Below are 21,072 nucleotides of genomic sequence, written 5' to 3' on the forward strand. Positions count from 1 at the left end.
GATTTGTTTGTTTGTTTGTTGTTTAATGCCGCACTCTGCAATATTCCAGCTATATGTCAGCAGTTTGTAAGTAATCGAGTCTGGACCAGACAATCCAGTGATTGATAACATGAGCACTGATCCACGCAATTGGGATACGATGACATGTATCAACCCAGTCAGCGTTGCTGAAGACCTATTCTACCCTGGATCTTTACGGGACTGTTATGAAGTGAGTGAGTGAAAGCTGTTTACATCTCTATGAAGTGAGTGAGTGAAAGCTGTTTACATCTCTATGAAGTGAGTGAGTGAAAGGTGTTTACATCTCTATGAAGTGAGTGAGTGAAAGGTGTTTACATCTCTATGAAGTGAGTGAGTGAAAGCTATTTACATCTCTATGAAGTGAGTGAGAGAAAGCTGTTTACATCTCTATGAAGTGAGTGAGTGAAAGCTGTTTACATCTCTATGAAGTGAGTGAGTGTAAGCTGTTTACATCTCTATGAAGTGAGTGAGTGTAAGCTGTTTACATCTCTATGAAATGAGTGGGTGAAAGCTGTTTACATCTCTATGAAGTGAGTGAGTGTAAGCTGTTTACATCTCTATGAAATGAGTGAGTGAAAGCTGTTTACATCTCTATGAAGTGAGTGAGTAAAAGCTGTTTACATCTCTATGAAGTGAGTGAGTGAAAGCTGTTTACATCTCTATGAAGTGAGTGAGTGTAAGCTGTTTACATCTCTATGAAGTGAGTGAGTGAAAGCTGTTTACATCTCTTTGAAGTGAGTGAGTGAAAGCTGTTTACATCTCTATAACACCACGTGTCCTGTAAATATGAGTCTGGGGTAAACAAACCAGTGATTGGCAGCGTGAGTGAGTGAGTGAGCTAGCGAGAGTATGGTTTTACACCACTTTTAGCAATATTTAAGAATATATTTAGCAATATTCCAGCACTATCACAGTGAGGGACACGGGAAATGGCCTTCACAAATTGTACCCATGTGGGGAATCAAACTCAGGCCTTCGGCATGATGAGCGAACACTTTAACCACTAGGCTACCCCATCGCCCCATTGGCAGCATGAACAGTGATGTGAGTCAGTCAGCCAGGTCACACATTGCAACCACCCAATCCTCTAAACACAAGCATGGGGTACTAAGGTCTATTCTGGAACCTTGGGGACTTTTGGAATCATAAAATATCTGTGCTGAATTTGATCATATTGATTAATTCACTTTTAAAAGGAAACGGCGAAACCGCATTATCAGTGGTTCATATTGGGAAAGGGAGGTCACTCTAATTTCAAACGGGAGCTATCTCCGTTGTTTTCGTATTTGCGAGAAATGGCGTCACCCACGCTACACGTTGTTGGTCCAGCTATTAAATGCCCAGCTTATTAAAACGTAAGGTAATTAAATGTTTGAATGCATTATATATTTATGTTTCCATCAGTACATCTTCTAAGATTGGTTTAGTGGTGATAACCATTTTCCAAAATGTGGGCCCACATTTTTCCCGTCATCTATGGTGATCGAAACAAGTGGGCCCACATTTGTATTTCGCCTAGATTCGTGAGGTTGTTTCGTTAGTTCTGATAATCAATCCCTAAATGTTGGCAGACGTTCTTCCGTCATATTGATTGCAACAGGAGGGACCACATTTATTAATCGCGAAATTCTACTTAAATATTGATAATCATTTTCTCAAATGTGGGCCCACATTGTTCCCGTCATATATGGTGATCGAAACAAGTGGGCCCACATTTGTATATCGCCTAGTGGGTAGACGTTCTTCCGTCATAGTGATTGCAAAAGGAGGGACCACATTAAAAAAATCGCTAGCTTCATTAGCTTTGCTTACTTATAACCATTTTCTAAAATGTGGGCCCACATTGTTCCCGTCTTATAGTGATCGAAACAGGTGGGCCCACATTTTTAAATCGCTGGGTTTCTTAAGGTTGACGAAGTCATTTAGGCTATTGGGCTCACGTTTGTCATTATGTGACATTTTATATTATTCATATTTTGTAATATTGATGGGAAATATCTTTATAAATCATTTCGTGTGACATTAATTCCATAAAAGGCACAAAAGTCTTTGAAGTTTGAATAACTGCGTCATAGCTGACCACACTAGTTTTACAAAAATAGCTACCAAGCAAGAAACATAAATCTACTTCAAATTAAAATTACAGAGGCAATACCACTCATTCTACCTTTTCCAGTATAACACATCAATCTAATCATAAGTATTGGTGGCGATATAAGCCTGAACATATGTCTACACTTGAATTGATCTCGGACATGATACAAGCCTCAGACGTTTCCGAGAACTTGTTCCATAAAAGGAATAACTCATGAATATTAATAACCCCACGACCTAGTTTGGCGATGTTCGTAGAAGTGAGTTCTGCTGTATTGCCATCTTATTTGTACATTTTAATCCAATTATATTTTAAATAGACAAATTATGAGTTCGTTATGCGGGTTTGTTTACGTAGTATATATTCTCAACAACAAGTGCGTTTAGTTTCGAATGTGGGCCCACCTCGAACATTCGATTAGGCAAACGGAGTTAGCTCCCTTCTCGAACCACCGATAATGCGGTTTCGCCAAGGAAACAGACTCTTGTCTGTCAGTCCTGATCTTCCAACATCTAACATTCCTGCACTACAGCAAAAATATTTTCAAGAAAAATGATGTTGCTGACAGGATGTGCACAATTCACACCAAGGTCTGAAGACAAGCAATAAGATTAATCCACCCAATCCTCAGTTCAGCCATTTTGGTTCTACATGAACATGGCCTACAACATCACTCTGACAACTTGCTACCACTACTTCCAATACAACCAGTTGGGGACTTACCTTGTTTTCTTTCCCGTTCCCATTTTTCAGTGCTGGAGGCACCTCATCCTGAAACCAAACAATTCAGTTTAATTAAATTTATAATTCTTTTTGGTCATAATAAATGGGAAGGACTTGTATCCAATAAATACATTAATGCCGAGATGAGTCATTCACTGTTTTATAACACCTGAAAATCACCTGCTAGCATGTTTACCGACATTGGATGTACAATTGATTACAAAACAATTTTTTTATAAACCCACGTTTCTGCAATGTTTGCATCATTTTGGAAGGCTGTGTCATTAATCAATGGATGCAATCTGTCTGCTTCTAAAACTAGCAAAAAACCTAAATGAGTAAATGGGGTTTAATTTGTCATGTTGGAATGTCCAACATAATGCAGGTTCTACCACTCTGGTGAGCACAACGACCAAATTTGAAACCATGAGTGAGTGAGTGAGTGAGTGAGTGAGTGAGTGGGTGGTTGGGTGAGTGAGCGAGCGAGTGAGTGAGTGAGTGAGTGAGCAATATTCCAGCAATATCACATGAACGACACTGGAAATGGGCTTCACACATTGTACCCATGTCAGGAATCCAACCTGAGTCTTCGGCGTGACAAGAGAATGCTTTAACCATTAGGCTACCCGACAGCCCCGAACCCATAATGAACAGATCCTGGTATGACAAAGGGAGGCAACCCTGAACAGTGAAGTGCAGTGTCTTAGACGACTGGGACAGGAACATCCATTAGTCTAGGGAACCTAATGCAAATCAATGAAAGTAAATAAGGTCTTGAAGATCTGAATGTTGATTCAATGAATACAAGATTCAATGACATTTCAACAATTACAATGAATATTGATTTTTGTGATGGAAAAACATCATAACTAAAAACAGAGTTTCTGGGATTAAAATCTCTCTAACACTGTTTAATCAATCAGGCTGTGACACACCCTCACATCTGTTAATGTCTGTTAATGTCTGTTAATGTCTGTTAATGTCTGAGTGAGTGAGTGAGTGAGTGAGTGAGTGAGTGAGTGAGTGAGTGAGTGAGTGAGTGAGGTTTTACGCTGCTTTTAGCAATATTCCAGCAATATCACAGCAGGGGACACCAGAAATGGGCTTCACACATTGTACCCATGTCGGGAATCGGACCAGGGTCTTCGGCGTGACGAGGGAACGCTTTAACCACTCGGCTACCCGACCCCCCATGTCTGATCATGCTGATAATGAGTGTGAGTGAGTTGGTTTTAACACCATTTTGAACCGTATTCCAATTTAATATCGGTACGTCAGCATGATGTGGGAGGAAAGCCTGCAGTGATGCAGGTCTTTGAAGAAACCAATGACAGTGTTTCTGTTCAGTTAAAGATTTACCGGTCAGCCATACCGGCAGCACTTAAAAGTAACAGTACATTCAATATTTTGGACTGATAGGGTTCAACTGGTAAATTACTGGCAATTATCGGTGAACAGAAACACTGAATGATCATGGGTAGGTACTGACAAACCTAGAAACATGAACAGGGTGAACTGGGATTCAAACTCAAGTAAATAGGTTCCTGGCACACCAAAGGGGCACAACTCTGGTGACTGGGCCACCTGTGTTTCTTGTTGTTACATGTTTAACAACTGCTACAAAGAACATGATGATTGTGATGACTGATCAAACACAAACTGTACACAGTCCTCTACAAAACCTGAATGTGACACTCTTTTTACTCCCACGCATGAAGGAGGGATCCAAGATCTTAAACACAACTTCTGCTTTTATCTACCAATCCACAAACTAGACTGATATATTATTAATACATGCTTTGATCTATAAGCTTACAACCCGAGTCTTCATGATATTTTGCATTTTTTTAATGTCTCAGACAAAATGCTGACAAAGCCAGAATTCACTGTAACAGGAAGTCAAGTTAGTTAGCCAATCTGAAATACACTGTGCTCATCAAATGATGTAATGAATGATCTAGGCTATCTCACATCCCCATGTTATAGGGTCTATAAATTCCACACCCAATTAAGCTAATTGAAGGTCTAGCCATGGCTGTACATGTCTAATAAACTTCTCAGAACATGCTTTGGGCATGTTGGGGGGTCATCTCAAAACTAATATTGCAAATACCAACACTGTTACCATGGTTACCATGTGTACAAGTGTGACTCAGTGGTTGAAAAAGTGTTTAAATGGGAATGTCCAAAGGACAACAGTAACAGCTACTATGGTCAAGGGTTATTAAGGTTAAAGCTCCAAAAAGCACAATCTCATTGAAATCAGCTCTTAGTCCTCGCTACCGCTAAACAAAGGTCTGAAGACATTCCAATAGGGGTCACATCAGAACGACCTTTCATCCGACTCATCAGAGCGTCGCTTACCAGATTATGAAAGTGACAGTCGGAATGTGATTTCTAATCATGCAATCTCGAAAACTTTAACATGGGGTATTCCGAACGATAGTTACAGGTTTAACAACTGAATCCTTACAATCTAGACCATCTATTAGCCATTCCAGAATGTTTTTTTGTTCAGGTTTCAAATTTGTAATCGAGAATTTGTCAAAATATGTTTCGTAGCGTAGTCGCCAATTTGAAATTAGTGCCGTAAAGCATGAGAAAGCTGCCTTCTGATTGGTCATTCCATTGGTCGGTCAAAGTTCGCGCAAGGTCGGTCTGACGTGACCCTGATGGGATGTCCTCAGATCTTAATTTAGCCGTAGTGAGAACTAAGATCTGCTTTTAATGAGATTGCAAAAAGCAATGACATCAAGTCTAAAATAATGAGAATAATACACTCTCGTATCATATCAGAGATATGTCCAAAAACACCCAAGCAAGTCTACAATATTTTGTAGGTTTATTTCTGTATGACTATCCTAGTTTCAGTTTCAGGACTTACAAAACCTCAAGGACACCAGGACGCAGCTCCATTGTTAACACAGGACAAGTCACACTGTACATGCTATATATAGAATACATTGAAAATACTGGCTAGCGACCAGTTATCCCCAAGGGCCAATTATTGTAACTCCCATTATAGCGTGGTCCTGATCGCATATCATTTGGCTTTTGCTCGTTTTCATTAGAAGAGAGAAATATTTTATTTATGAACAAAATGAACTCTTGAGAGGGAATATTTTTTTAAAAACACCATAATCACCTTGCTCAAATACAGCTTTAGAAAAGACACACGGGCGGTGTCACGTGACTAATTCACGTAAAAATATAAACCAAACCACACGATGATGCACTTTCAGTTCTGTCAATGATATCTACCTGTCTGTCATTTCCTCCCTCAAAATATAATTTTGAAACCTATTTGAGCTATATTTCCAAAAATGCATGACCTGTATATATCGCGAAATCCACAGTACATAGTGTTAAGGATAAGCAGCTGTAGATCAAATTTGGGGAATATTGTTTTTTGTCAGTTTGCAAAAAGATGATGGCGATAACTGGTACAGTAAGTCGACAGGAAAGTTCCATTTCCACTGTTTTGATTCCCTATCGTAGCGTTATAACAGAAATCAACTGAATCTTATTCCATGGACAGAATTAAGCGCATTTGCTCATAGTTTCACAAAAATAAAAGTTATTGGTACAGTCAACTTTGTACATGGAATATGACAGAAATAACATGAAAATAATGGGGAAAAAACCGCTAATGGCTACAGTCTGTGTCTAATAGACAGAACTTGTATTTTGGAGTTAATTTCAGCAGCTGTAAGTTTTAGTATGTGAACTAGAATAACCTGATTTTACTAGACCAATAGATTGTCAACAGAATAGGGTGAGGTGAGGTGAAATGCGGTTTAACGTCGCGTCCAAGATTATTGCACTTATATAGCGACGTGCATGTATGTGTATGTGTTTGTGTGGCTGCTTGTACTAGTCCGGACTGATGCCGATTTATAGTGCTAGCTCACTGAGATACCATGCCGCAGTTTAACATACCCCACTCAGACACAGTATACTGACTTCGAGCCGACCAGTCCTTGTTTTAGCCCCTTATGCCGAGCGCCAGACATTACCAAGTACCATCTTTTAACGTCTTTTGGTATGACGCGGCCGGGGATCAAACCCCGGACCTTCCTCTCTCTGGGCGGACGCTCTACTACTAGACGACGGAGGCGGTTGTCAACAGATTAAGGCTTCAGACTAGTGGCTAAAATCAGAGTCTGTCCATTAAACAACTGTAAAACCGATAGGAATTAGCTGAATCAGCTAATTAGGCAACTGAGCCAAACTTTTCGGAGTGATTATATTAGAACAATACAGCAAGATCGATATCATGGACTAATAAAAGAAGTCAATTCACAGTTTACCAATTTGCTGCAAGCTAAATGAATTTTACAAGCTTCAAGCAGCTGGCACTACATCTATCTATATTGTGTGAAATCAAGACCGCACTAGAAGCCAGGATACATACAGCTCCTGCAGGTAGACAAGGGGTTTATATATTCAGTGGTTTCACTGACATCAACAATACGGCTTGACATGGCAGTTACCACCAAATAAATGATATTTTCACATTTACTATTCAGTTGCAGATACACGACTCCACTTTTAGGGATATTTTTTATCGTCCCATGATACACCAGGTCTGGACTTGGCCTTAAAAAATGCACCAGTGCAATTATTATTGAAAAATGAAACTTAATAATTATGTCTACATGCACCAAGTGCATCTCAAAATGTTTCAAATTTGAGTTTAACCCTTGTTTGTCCACACAACATAATTGAACACATTCAATACCTCTAAGTCTTTTTACCACACTACAGTAAATTATGGTTATAACGAACTCAAAGGGTGAGTGAGTGAGTTTGAATTTACCCCTCTTTTAGCAATATTCCAGCAATATCACGGCGGGGGGACACCAGAAATGGGCTTCACACATTGTACCCATGTCGGGAATCGAACCCGGGTCTTCAGTGTGACGAGTGAACCTTTTAACCACTAGGCTACCCGACCGCCCAAACTCAAAGGGAACAGTAATGGTTTGTTATACCCGTTGTTCGTTTTAAGCATATATACAGTTTATACAAAGCAAAACGTCAGGATAAAAAAATAACAGTTTGTTATATCCGCCAGTTCGTCATAAGCGTGTCGGTAACAAACGTAGTTTACTGTATATCAATAATCCCTGGGTTACGTTAAAATTTGTCAAGTTTATGTGCAAAATTTCAGCTTTGATAAATTTATGGGACCAGGGTGCAAACTGGTTTTGTCTAATGCAAATATAATTTCATGTCAACATGCATCAGGTGCAAGATTAATGAAGTACCTTAAAACAATCCCTGTATGCAAATCTGGTTTTCATCAAATGGAAAGTGTATATTAAAATAGAATGACATATATGGTCGTCCCTTCCAAAAGTCGAGAATATATTTGCACATCTAGTAAGAAATGTCTTTAAACATTTACATTTTTTATCAAATGATCTTATTCCCCTTAAATGGGGCGGTTGGGTAGCCTAGTGGTTAGAGCGTTCGCTCGTTACGCCGAAAAAACCCGGGTTCCAATCCCGACGTGGGTACAATGTGTGAAGCCCATTTCTGGTGTCCCCCGTCGTGATATTGCTGGAATATTGCTAAAAGCGGCTTAAAACCAAACTCACTCACTCACTATTCCCCTTAAATAGAAACGACAACATGTTTTATCTTCATCTGTTCACGTAATTTTGAAAATAAACAACAAAACAACTACATCCATCATGTTTACCATGTCTACTGATGTCAGACAAAACACATTTTTAGCTCCCTTTAAAAAAACTTTGACATCCTCACGTTCACGATATCTGACAAAAACAAGCATGCCAAAAAGGTTTCAGAAGTGCAAATTTAATCAGTTGACGATAAAACTATTTAAGTTGTCATGGTAATGATATATAATATCAGAAAGCTGATAAAAGTCTCTTATGTTTGGCAATGAACGCAATGATCAATTATTCACACAGACTTGAAAGGGCAAATGTAGAAATCAATTTTGCTGATGTTGCTGAAGCAAGACATTCCACATTCCACAGTTAAATGACATATCATCTTGGAAATGACTTTCAACAAATCAATACTTTACAATGAAATCTTATATCAAAGAAAACCAACACTAAAGATGCTCAATACATGAAAGTGGAAATAAATACCCGGTACACACAACAAAATAGGACAAGCTATTTGTCAACAAATCAATCAGTCAATACCTTACAATGAAACTTAAACCAAAGAAACACAACAGTAAAGATGCTCAATACTTGAAAGAGGAAATCGATACAAACTACAAAATAGGACAAACGTTTTACCAGAAAATAATCATTTATGAAAAGATATATGCAATCTTAATTTGTGGAATTATTACCTCTTTTATGCACTCAAAACATTAAACATGAAATACAATCTTTAAAAAATTGTAAGAAATCAAAATTTAAACAAAATCTTGTTTCCTAATCATTCATATTTTCTAAGTTTCTGGGTATTTTTTTCTGTAATGCATACAGATAATTATCAAACAATACTGAAACAAAGTTTCAGGAAATAGACATCTTTCAACCTTGAACTTTGATTTCAAAATATTTCCTTTTCAAAATGAAAATAGACTCTGCATAACATATACCGTATTCGACGTAATAATTTCTCAAAATCAGAGTTGAAAAAATGTAAATTTCGAAGTTTATGCTGACAGCCTGAAATGATACAAAAGAAAAGTATGTGCGTATCATACATGATACAGATATATTTTCCCGAATTTAATTGCCCATAATTAAGGGTGCATATAACACATGAGTGTGTATTATACACACATAAATAAGTCTTGTGTACAACGATCAATCGGAAGGGTACTAATTGGGATTGTTCACCAGCCAATATATTAGCAAATATTGCCATGGGCACTTATTAGAGCGGGGCTATTGCCAACAAATCAATACCTTATAATGAAACTTAAACCAAAGACAGGGATGTGAGCAGGTTTTCCCGAAAAAAGAGGAAAAGTCTAGGGTGGTCTGGGGGTATGCCCCCCCAGAAATTTTTAAAACATTTGATTGCATTTTAAGCAATTTCATGCAGTTTGGACAACATTCACACCAAGAAATGTAATAAGTCAATGTCAAAAGTCAATAAGTAAAATAAACAAGATGGCAGATGCAGTAAAATTTCGAAGTTAAATCAGTACTTTAAAAAAATCGGGCATAGCTTTCGCGCACCTGGCTACCCGCCAGGTCTGGGAGCAATACTGCCATAAACTTCAACCCCCATCCCCCAGACACAAGGACAACTGTCACAAGTGTGCAATGTCTGACCCTTTCCCCATGTTGAAGCATATTGAAAAAAACTTACCTTGTACTTACCTTTTGATGAAAAAAACAAAACTCCATTGCAAACATAAGATATTAATACAATATATATCCCCATGACATGGGGTTTTGGACGCTGAAGAAACATTCATAAATTTCTCGCTTATCACATGAACAACTGTAAAACATCTCATTCACTTACAGGCTAAAAGACAACTTTATCTTAAAAACAAGCCATCAGCTGACTGAGTATTTACAATTTCTGTGTGACGCCATGCCCCACGTTATAGTGCAAGTATTCGTGACAGAAAACGTATGATGTCCGAAAACCTATGCTGGGAAAGCTCCGATCGAAAACAGGACAATCCGCGCCAATTGTCCAGTTTTCGATCATATTTTTCGGAGTGTTTTTTTTTAAATTTTTAAAAAAAATTCCGCGGAAGATGATTTTTTCCGAGGACTGCTGTTTAAAAAACGCGACTTTCCGCGTTTCCGCGGAGATTTCACATCCCTGCAAATAAATAAGTCTTGTGTACATTGATCAATCAGAAGGGGTGCTAATTGGGATTATTTACCAGCCAATATATTAGCAAATATCGCCGTGGGCGCTTATTAGATCGGGGCGCTTATTACGTCGAATACGGTATGCCAAAACCTCTGCAATTTTGGAATCAACAAATTGTTAGAATAACACTTCCATTGAACATGTTGAATCAAATTAATTAATTTTGGCGATATCAGGATGTATGTAATTCGGTTTCTCACCTCCGCACATGTGTCAACGTGGCAGTCCTTCAGGGCACATCGGCTGTCATCTGACCAAAATGGACACTCCTTGGCAAGATTCACCTATAGAAAATAAACACATTTATCATAATTAATTAGTTAGAAGGAAACAATTGTGGAAGTGGTATTTGCATTTTTGTAACACTAACAGTAAACTGATCCAGGACATGCAACATTTTTCACATTGTCAGCATGAATAATATGCACAATAAAAGGTCAAGCTGAATGCCCAGGTTTAATTCCCAACATGAATACAATACGATGTGAAAAGCCCATTTTTGGTGTTCCATCAGTGATGTTGCTGAATATTGCTAGAAGTGGAGCGAAACTCACTCACTCACTCACTCACACTTAAATACACAATGCATTCGCAAACATTTGTGAGTGAGTGAGTGAGGTTTTACAATGCTTTTAGCAATATTCCAGCAATATCACGGCGGGCCACACCGGAAAATGGGCTTCACACATTGTACCCATGTGGGGAATCAAACCCGAGTCTTCGGCGTGACAAGCCACTAGGCTACCCCACCGCCCCTGATGCAGAAGGAATGTTCCCGATGGTAGCACTTGTACCCATGTCTCGCAGAAAACCAATCAACCGAAAAGGATCAAATTCTTCAATTTCTGAGATAGTTCAAGTCAGTGACATCTCAAAGTCAGTGATTTCTCTGCTAGATACTCTATTAGAAACTTTCATATCAAATAACATGAATAAGAATGTATCTCTATGGTTTCAGTGATTTCAAACAAGACAAATTCAGAAATGAGCCAAACAACTTGAAACCCATCCAGCTCAGCTGGATACTACTGAAAGGTTATCTCCCAAAACCCCTACATCCCAGTTCCCCTACAATTAGTTAAAACAACACGCGGCATTTACCTGTCTGGCATTATGAACTCACCTAAAGGAGAGATTAAGGTCTGGAGTAGAGGTAGTAGAAATGAAAGGGGTAGAGCTTTAGGGGATTAGGGGACTTAAAGGAAAGTTAAAAAAAAAAAAATTAATGTAAGTGTAATGAAAGATGCCTGTATGATGAGAAGACAATTTTTAGAAATTACAAAAATAACAATAGGAAGAAAGAATTATTACACTGAGAAACTGAGATGAGACGATTTACAGTTGAGATGAAAAATGAACATTTTGTTATAATGTATTATGAATTTTGAAAAATGAACATTTTATTATAATGTATTATGAATTTTGAATAATATTGTTATCGTAATAAAATAATTATCTCAATCTATTCGAGTTTCTTGGGTTGTTCCATTGTATGAAATAGGTAACAGACTAGGGATTAGCAGTGCCATGGACCTAGAACTTTGTTGTCTTAAGCTGTAGGGGAAATGGGATGTAGGGGTTTTGGGAGGTTACCTACTGAACATGTTAATGAATGTCCTTGTGCATTTATTCTGCAATCTGCACACAAAGTGCAATTTTTGTATTCTATTATAGATTTTTCTATTGACATCTGTCAACATAATCACATCCTTGTTACATATTGATAAAACAAGATCAATTAGTCGGCACTCATTGATCTCAGAATATTCCAGAGATTGTATCATGTGCACAACTCAAGACCTAGTCTGACATACAGACCTTGAAACAAATAAATAGAGGGTACTTCATGTGGCGCGTGAAATATCATGTTTCTCTCATTAAGTGATGGGGGGAAAGGAGATATTTTCACGGGTGGCATAGCAAGGCATGGCAAACTTTAACAAAAAATATTCTTAAAACTAGGAAACCGCTGTTGGAAGTGAAAGAAAACATGCTGGTCAAGTAACAAAAATGGCGCTCTGCAAACATGCAAAAATGAAAAGTCTCGATTGACGAGTTAAATGAGAAATTTACAGAGAAACAAAACATTTTCGAGAGAATAACAAATGGCAAGAAATGATATTAGCTCCATAAATGACCATCTGTCATTATATTTGCCTTGTCAATGTGGAACTGACAAAAAAAGGACGTCAACAGTTTGTGTACGGCCTAGACACTTACGATAAAGGGAGACAATTTGGGGGGGGGGGGGAGAGAACCCGTGTATGCCAATAGTTCTGTCAAAGTGTCATGTTCACAGCAGTGAAACTTCAAGGGTCTTATCTCAACTTCTTGCAACTGAAGCTGCCTGTGAGGCACTAGAACTAGAAGGTTAACAACCACATTGCCATCTCATCCTACCGGGTACCCATGCACTGCTGGGAGAACAGAGGCACATTTCGAACAAAGTCACTTGCCTAAGGAGACACCACATGTGGTACATGTGCTTCAGTGTGGGGCAGGACCGAAGCCCTAGAAACTCAGGAGCCAAGCTACGGAACACATTCATCCATCCATCCAAGGACTCACAACAACACCTGATTTGTGACCTGCGCACAGTGCACAGTGCAACGTGTCGCCACTATTCTGTTAAGTATTTCCGATCAATTTTTGTTTTTCAAAACAATAGCTAAATATGTTAACATCATTGATTAGCAGATTAACCTGTTGTAATTGTGTATTCTTATGTTCACCCTGACAGCGTGGACAGGGTCCATGAATGTCCAGCCCTTGAATCAACCTTGTTGCCATGGTAATAGTTTAAAACTAATAATGTATTATCATATCCATCTCATATATACACAGCCATACTCATTTCCGACAGTGCAATAAACTTAACAAACATATCTGGAACCTAAACTGACAACACAAAGCAAATCCCGTATTTCAACCGTTCATTAACTTCCACTTATACACACCATCGAAGCTATGTACACATCACCACTTTACGACCTGGCATTATCAACAACTCTTCAGTATCTCATTACAGCTCATATGATCGCTATAACCACTGTCTGCATTAAACGTGTGTCTCATCATGATGGCGACAGCTTGCAGATCACCTGCAGCAGAGCAGGATATTATCTTGCGAATGGAGACAACGTGGTCACATTTTTGGCAGTTTGGTAGTAAAACAGGCAACATAAGAAACTACACACAAAATGTGATGCGAAATGTGGTTTAACGTTGCATTCACGACAATTCAAATATAGTGATGTGCATGCACTTGTCTTAATGTTAACACTGCATTTATAATTATTGCACATATATATGTGATGTGCATGCACTTGTCTTAATGTTAACGCTGCATCGTAGGTTTATTGCACATACAGTGATGTGCATTCACTTGTCTTAATGTTAAAGTTGCATTCACGAAAATTGCACATACAGTGACGTGCATTCACTTATTTTAATGTTAACGCTGCATTCACTATTACGGCACATACAGTGATGTGCTTGCACTTGTCTTAATGTTAACGCTGCATTCATGATAATTGCACATATACGTGATGTGCATGCACTTGTCTTAATGTTAAAGCTGCATTCATGACAATTGCACATATACGTGATGTGCATGCACTTGTCTTAATGTTAAAGCTGCATTCATGACAATTGCACATATACGTGATGTGCATTCACTTGTCTTAATGTTAAAGCTGCATTCACGAAAATTGCACATACAGTGACATGCATTCACTTGTCTTAATGTTAACGCTGCATTCATGATTATTGCACACATACGTAATGTGCATTCACTTGCTAGCAAGCTGCTTGTACAAGTCATAACTAAAGCTGATAATATAGTGCTAGCCCACTGAAATACCATGGCACAGTTTAACATGGAAACCCAACTAAGACACAGTTTACTGTTTCCGAGCCGACAAGAACTGGTTTTAGCCCTTGATATAGTTTTAGTTTTAGTAAATATAATCAAAGATGGCTTACGTGGTGAGCATGGTAAAATTATTAAATAACATACTCATATTTCTAATTGTTTATCTACCACCATGACCACGAAAAAACAGATACATGCAAGTGACTTATTTTAAAACCCCAATCATAAATTACTAACCTAAAAACTGCAATGTGTATGTAGCCTTAACATTTTAACATTTTAACATTTAACATTTACATTGTCTAAATGTCTACATAACAAAATCATTGGGTAAATTTTCGACTACAATTGGATATTATTACAAGAAGTTTACAGTGCAAGTATGCAAAACATTGATCATGATGGTGAATTACAAATGACACACCCAGACATAAATGAATAGCTGAATACCGGATCAAAATGACATTACTTAATCATGTTAATAGGTATTACTTCAACATTGAAATTGATCTTTCATGGGGATTTTCAACATCTCATTGTAGGTATCACCCATGACGTTCAGTTTGTTGATTTGTTGTTTAACGCAGCTCTCAGCAGTATTACAGCTATATGACAACGGTCTGTAAATAACCAAGTCTGGACCAGACAATCCTGTGATTAAATATCATGAGCATCAATCCACGCAAATGGGATCGATGACATGCATCAACCAAGTCAGTGAGCCTGACTAACCCCATCCCGTTAGTCACCGCTTATGACAAGCAGTCGCCTTTCACGGCAAGCATGGGTTGCCGAGGACCTATTCTACCCCGGATCTTCACGGGTTACATGATTAAGCATCCATCACAGAACCCAGCTAGTAACATAATATTTATGATCATGAACAACACAAACAAATGGACAAAAAAGATGACAATATACAATAACAACAACATGTATACTCGCTAGCGACCAGTTATCCCCAAGGATCAAACAAGGCCAACTCTCCGTTGTAGCGTACACGTGATGCATTTCATTTACTTTTACTTTTACTCGGTGTCAGTGGAAGAGTAAAATATTTATCCAAAAATGATGAACAAAAGTGAATCTTGTGAAGAAATATGAAAAAGCAAATTATAAAATCACCTTGCTTAAATATAACTTTAGAAGAGACCCGCGGACAGTGTTACATGTAAACAAAAATCCAACAACACAATGATGCACATTCAGTTCTGTCATAGCTTGCTATTTGTCCGGCATTTCTTCCCCAAATTACATTTCAAAAACCTAATTGAGCTATTTTTCCAAAAATGCATAACCCTGTATCAGTGTGTATATATATCCATAGAAATCCATAGTACATCGTGTTGACGATATTGTACATAGTACATCGTGTTGACGATATTGTACATAGTACATCGTGTTGACGATATTGTACATAGTACATCGTGTTGACGATATTGTACATAGTACATTGTGTAAATGTAATTTGTGGAATATTAATGTACGACAGTTTGCAGACGACAAATTGATGAAAGCGTTTCATAAAAATTGAGTGCAACACCAGTGAAAATAGAAAAAGTAATTTGAATAACTACAAGCATGTGCTTTTTAGGTGATGGTGAAAACTGGTACAGTTGATCGAAGGGAAATCTCTATTTCCCTGCTTTGATTCCCTGTCAACAGAAATCTACTGATTTGTTTTCCATAGTTGCACAGTAATCAAAGTTAACTTTGTACACAGAATATTTCAGAAATAACACGAAAAAAATTGTGATAACTGGTCGGTGACCAGTACAGGTTATACAGATAAGTTGTAATCTAGCAGTCATTGAGGAAGACATCGATAATAGATCTGTCTTGTTTGGTGCTTAATGCCCCACTTGGCAATATTCTACTCGCCCATATGACGACAGCCCGTAAATAATCAAGTCTGGACCAACAATCCTGTGATAATGAGCAATGATTCATGCCCTCAGGGTACGATGACACAACATCATGATATAGTCCCCAGGCCTGATTGCCCAATACATTAAGTTGCCTCTATCACCCAATCCATTAAGTTGCCTCTTACAACATCCACAAGTGTCCAGGGAACACTTCTCACTCGGACCCCCGCGGATGCAATAATCTGGTTCGATCCCCAACATGAGAACATTGTGTAAAACCCAGTATCAATAATCATAAAAACTGGCCTTACACATAGTTCACATGAGGGCAACCAAACAATAAACCTCGGTGAGACATGTAATGCCACTAGGCTACCTGGAAAAGCGCTAAAAAGGATGCATGGAGTCATGGTGCTAACAATGCTGCTGCTGCTGCTGCTGATGATGATGATGACATCAACAAAAACAACAGACACTTGCAATGCACCATGTCCACCCATGGTTTTGCACAATCCTTGAGAGACCCGTAAAGGTTCCATGTTGGAATAGGTCTTCAGCAACCCATGCTTGTCGTAAGAGGCGACTAACTGGTTCAGACGGTAAAGCTTGCTGACTTGGTTGATGCAAAGCATCGTATACCAATTGTGTAGATAGATGCTCATGATGTCAATCACTGGATAAGCTGATCCAGACTCAATTATTTACAGACCGCCATCATATAGCTGGAATATTGCTGTGAGCGGCGGTAAACAACAATCAATCAAACAATCCTTGACATGATTAAATTGATGCAACCATAACCATGACAACAAATGATGACGTAACCACTGGCAATTGCCAGAATGAAACTATAAAGATGGCCCACATATCCCACTACCACATTAAAAAATACATGGAGGTGAAATGTGGTTAAATGTCGCATCCAAGAACATTGCACTTATGTAGTGATGTGGTTAGTTAAATGACGCATCCAAGAACATTGCACTTATCATTGCTTATGTAGCGATGTGCATGCGCGTGCGTGCGTGCGTGCATGCGTCTGCATGCGTTTCAAAAAAAGTTTAACATGATTAGAGGAGATACTTAAAATGTACAAGTTGTAATGTTATGGTGCTGAACACTGACACAAGTTCACACGTGCATTGGTCACCATTTCCCACAGCTAATTTCGGACTAGTGACGATAGTACAAACTGTTTGGAGCAAACTACTAGTGTCTCTAGATTTTAACAAGACCCTTACAAACAGACCAGTGTCTGTCTAACCTTGAGAAACTTTTGAAGAAAGTATTAAGGTAGCAAGATCTTACCTTAAAGAAACGGAAATAATCTCTTGAAATCAAACTTTTCAGTCGAGGGAATATCTTCTGGTTGTTCAGAGAATCAATTGTTTCAACTTTACAGGAGCAATCATCAACTTCTCCTTTTAGCTGAAAAGAAAAATCATTAAAAATAATGAATAGCAACAACTAATGATATTCCATCATAGTGAGTGAGTGAGTATGGTTTTACGCCACTTTTAGCAATATTCCAGCAATATCACGGCAGGGGACACCAGAAATGGGCTTCACACATTTTACCCATGTCGGGAATCGAACCCGGGTCTTCGGCATGACGAACGAATGCTTTAACCACCAGGCTACCCGACCGCCCTACTGTCACAAAATCACTGAACAAATTATTAACATTTGTGCATACTGGACTGCATACAATTTGACATCTGAGTCATTTTCAGTTTGCGTCATATCGGCTCAATCCTCACCACTCAGTATCTTGTAGTTTAAGGAATGGGACAAGTGTGTCAAAAGGAAATCAGGATCACTCATATGTATCAGGCTAACAATCCAATAGTCGTGAGTTCGCATCCGATTCTCACAAGAACTGGTTGCTTATCTTAGTGACAAGTGGCCTACGGCAGAGACGTCCTCATGAGAGTGAGTGAGTGAGTAACTTTTGCTTAACGCCGCATCAGCAATCTTGCAGCTATTCGCGGCGATCCTCATGAGAACTTGTGGAGCTGTATTCTTAAGTTGCTCCACAAAAGGATATTGAATGTTACCACCTATTTTCTATTTTCTGATGAACATGATAAAATAATTTTAACCTTTCACTGGCTTCAGTCTATTTTTTCAGTACATTCAGATTTGATTGTTAATCAAGTGTTTACTGTTGGTAGATCTATCATGTTCTGTCCAAGGGGAGTAGTTTGGCCAGGTAGAGCCAAGGGACAACTTGTACAATATACACAGATTTATTTACATGAACATCATATATATCGGTAGCTAACAAATACATACAACAATGGTGAACAACAACAGACATCCAAGGGACCAAGCATGTTCCCAGGAAGGCGAGAGCAAGTGTCTAGACACTTACTTACTTAAATTAGGAATTTAACGTGCGCTTTCCAACATATGCATATTTCACGCACGGGTCCGCCAGGCCATTTGGTGTTTGGTGGAAAAGTGAGTTGGGTTTAACGCCGCTTTTAACAGTATTCCAGTTGTATCACGGCGTTTGGTGGAAAAGGTATGTCCGAAAAGGTGAGGCAACCTAGGTGGGGCTTTTTAGGGTTGCTTACTTAAGGGACCAAGCATGTTTCCAGGAAGGCGAGAGCAAGTGTCTTCCTGACCGATATATATCCTAACTTACATGTTTACGTGGAATATTATTGGTTTGGGAAAGCTGACCAATCACAACAGGGTAAGGTTGTGTTGACTGACCATTTTTTAGGGATTAATTTTTTATATCAATGTTGTTATTTGGAACCTGAAGACACTGACAACATGGTGGGTGACATCTATTGTTTTAGTTGATTAGTTCTAGGTAATTAGGGCGCTGTCTGGACTCATTAAGTGGTGTTGACAATGTTATGTCAGGATATTGTTTTTATAGTTGGATTATCAGGATTAAGGTTTGTTTACATTGACACTTAGACAACCACAAACTAAGTCCTAGCTTACATGGCATTTAGATTGTTAAACTATCACATGTTTTGGTTTATGTGACCAAATATTAAAGGTTTAATATTTAGAACATTAAAATGCTATTTTATTTTATTGTTGCTGTTGGTTTGTTGTTTAATGCCGCACTCAGCAATATTCCAGCTATATGACCGCGGTCTGTAAATAATCAAGTCTGGACCAGACAATCCAGTGATTGACATCATGAGCATCGATCCATGCAATTGGTACCAAGGACAAGTATCAACCAAGTCAGCGAGCTTGACCACCCGATCCTGTTAGTCGCCTTTTACGACAAGCATAGTCGCCTTTTACGGCAAGCATGGGTTGCTGAAGACCTATCTTCACGGTTCCTATTTTATTTTAATACTTTATGCATTAATCATGTTAATGTATATTTAATGAATAACTACCAGTTTCTAACAGTTACTTCAGTTTTAAACATAAAGCATCATTATAAAATTCATGTTCACATTTAATGCCCATGATAGGTCATTCATCATGTTCATCACCTTGCAGGACCTGACACTCTGAACCACTATTTGAAACTCAGCAGAAAAGTAGATAGCAGTGATCATGATGAGATCATCCCTTTTATTTTCATATAATAATAATTGAAAATTAATCTATAGGAACTACTATAACACTAGATTCTGACGTGGTAATGCTCGATTTACGACGCTTCAATTCAGGACCACACCCTGAGCCATAGATTCTGCAATGATTCATAACTAATATAAACTTGCAGCCTTTCTTCCTTGTTTATCCTAACTTCTCGTAAACATTGGGAACATATCCTTACACACACCATATTGATATGGGTAGAATGACCCAAAGGAAAATAAATCTTTTTGGTTTAGATGCCATGGTGCTCAGTAACGGGGGAATGTATTGAATGTCCACAACAGGACACGGGCATGGCTCACAAATTTGCATCCGCAGAAATCACATAAGATTGTATGTCAATATACGTCTTTGGTCTGACTGTTTTGATCCCTCATACAAGAAATGTAGAAGTATTGATGCTGATCGGGAGATTTAAATTTTAACCTAATGCGACCACCTGCTGAGGTGTCCTTGGATCTTCAGGCAGAGAAGTATAGTATCAAAGTGAAAGATCTGATTTTAATGATTTAAATCGTGGACACAGAGTTTTATCCATTCCATAGTCCAACCCATGATTTTAGATACAACAGTGTCTTCCTTGCCTTTCATGAAAGGTCTAATGAAGGTGAGGGGGGTACAGAAATCAAATTTCGTCATTGGGTGTGGCAATAGAGTTTCAGTTCTAAGACATTTTTATTGGTGTTATGTAAACACATAAACTCGGAGTCTCACATAAAATACAGCCACTACTAACATGGTAAGACATCACACCATAATAAACCACAGAATTGTAGGTCCGTGAATAAACTAACCAAATGTTGGCTTCCCAGCATGCTCACTATATTGCTCAATACATGATAATTGCTCCAGTAGTTACTGTTGTGACAATTGTCTATTTAGATTGTCATAAAGGTTATTCCTAGTTAGGTCTTTGAATAGCGTTTAGAAGTGATACACATAAGGAAGAGAATTTATGGATGTCAACTTCTTTCTTATGATATATATTCCCATAATAAAGAAGTTGACATCCATAAATTCTCTTCCTTATTCTTAGTTATAAGTGCTAATTCTACCGAAGACACACA

At 38.4% G+C, this 21,072-nt stretch overlaps 1 protein-coding gene across 2 annotated transcripts in view; it reads right to left on the reverse strand.

Moving 5' to 3' along the window:
- The window catches only part of LOC124148729 (ERO1-like protein beta), a 49,311-nt gene that overhangs the window by 27,981 nt on the left and 258 nt on the right, over window positions 1-21,072 (reverse strand). For both annotated transcript variants that reach the window (XM_048403109.1, XM_048403107.1), the window contains exons 2-4: window positions 17,729-17,848; window positions 10,879-10,962; window positions 2,840-2,887 (exon numbers count right to left, since the gene is read on the reverse strand). In XM_048403109.1, coding sequence (XP_048259066.1) covers window positions 2,840-2,887; window positions 10,879-10,962; window positions 17,729-17,848 — 252 coding nt within the window. The remainder of the gene's footprint in view (window positions 1-2,839; window positions 2,888-10,878; window positions 10,963-17,728; window positions 17,849-21,072) is intronic.

This window comes from Haliotis rufescens, unplaced genomic scaffold, assembly GCF_023055435.1.
Source record: "Haliotis rufescens isolate VD_foot unplaced genomic scaffold, xgHalRufe1.0.p SCAF_3, whole genome shotgun sequence".
Classification (NCBI taxonomy): domain Eukaryota; kingdom Metazoa; phylum Mollusca; class Gastropoda; order Lepetellida; family Haliotidae; genus Haliotis; species Haliotis rufescens.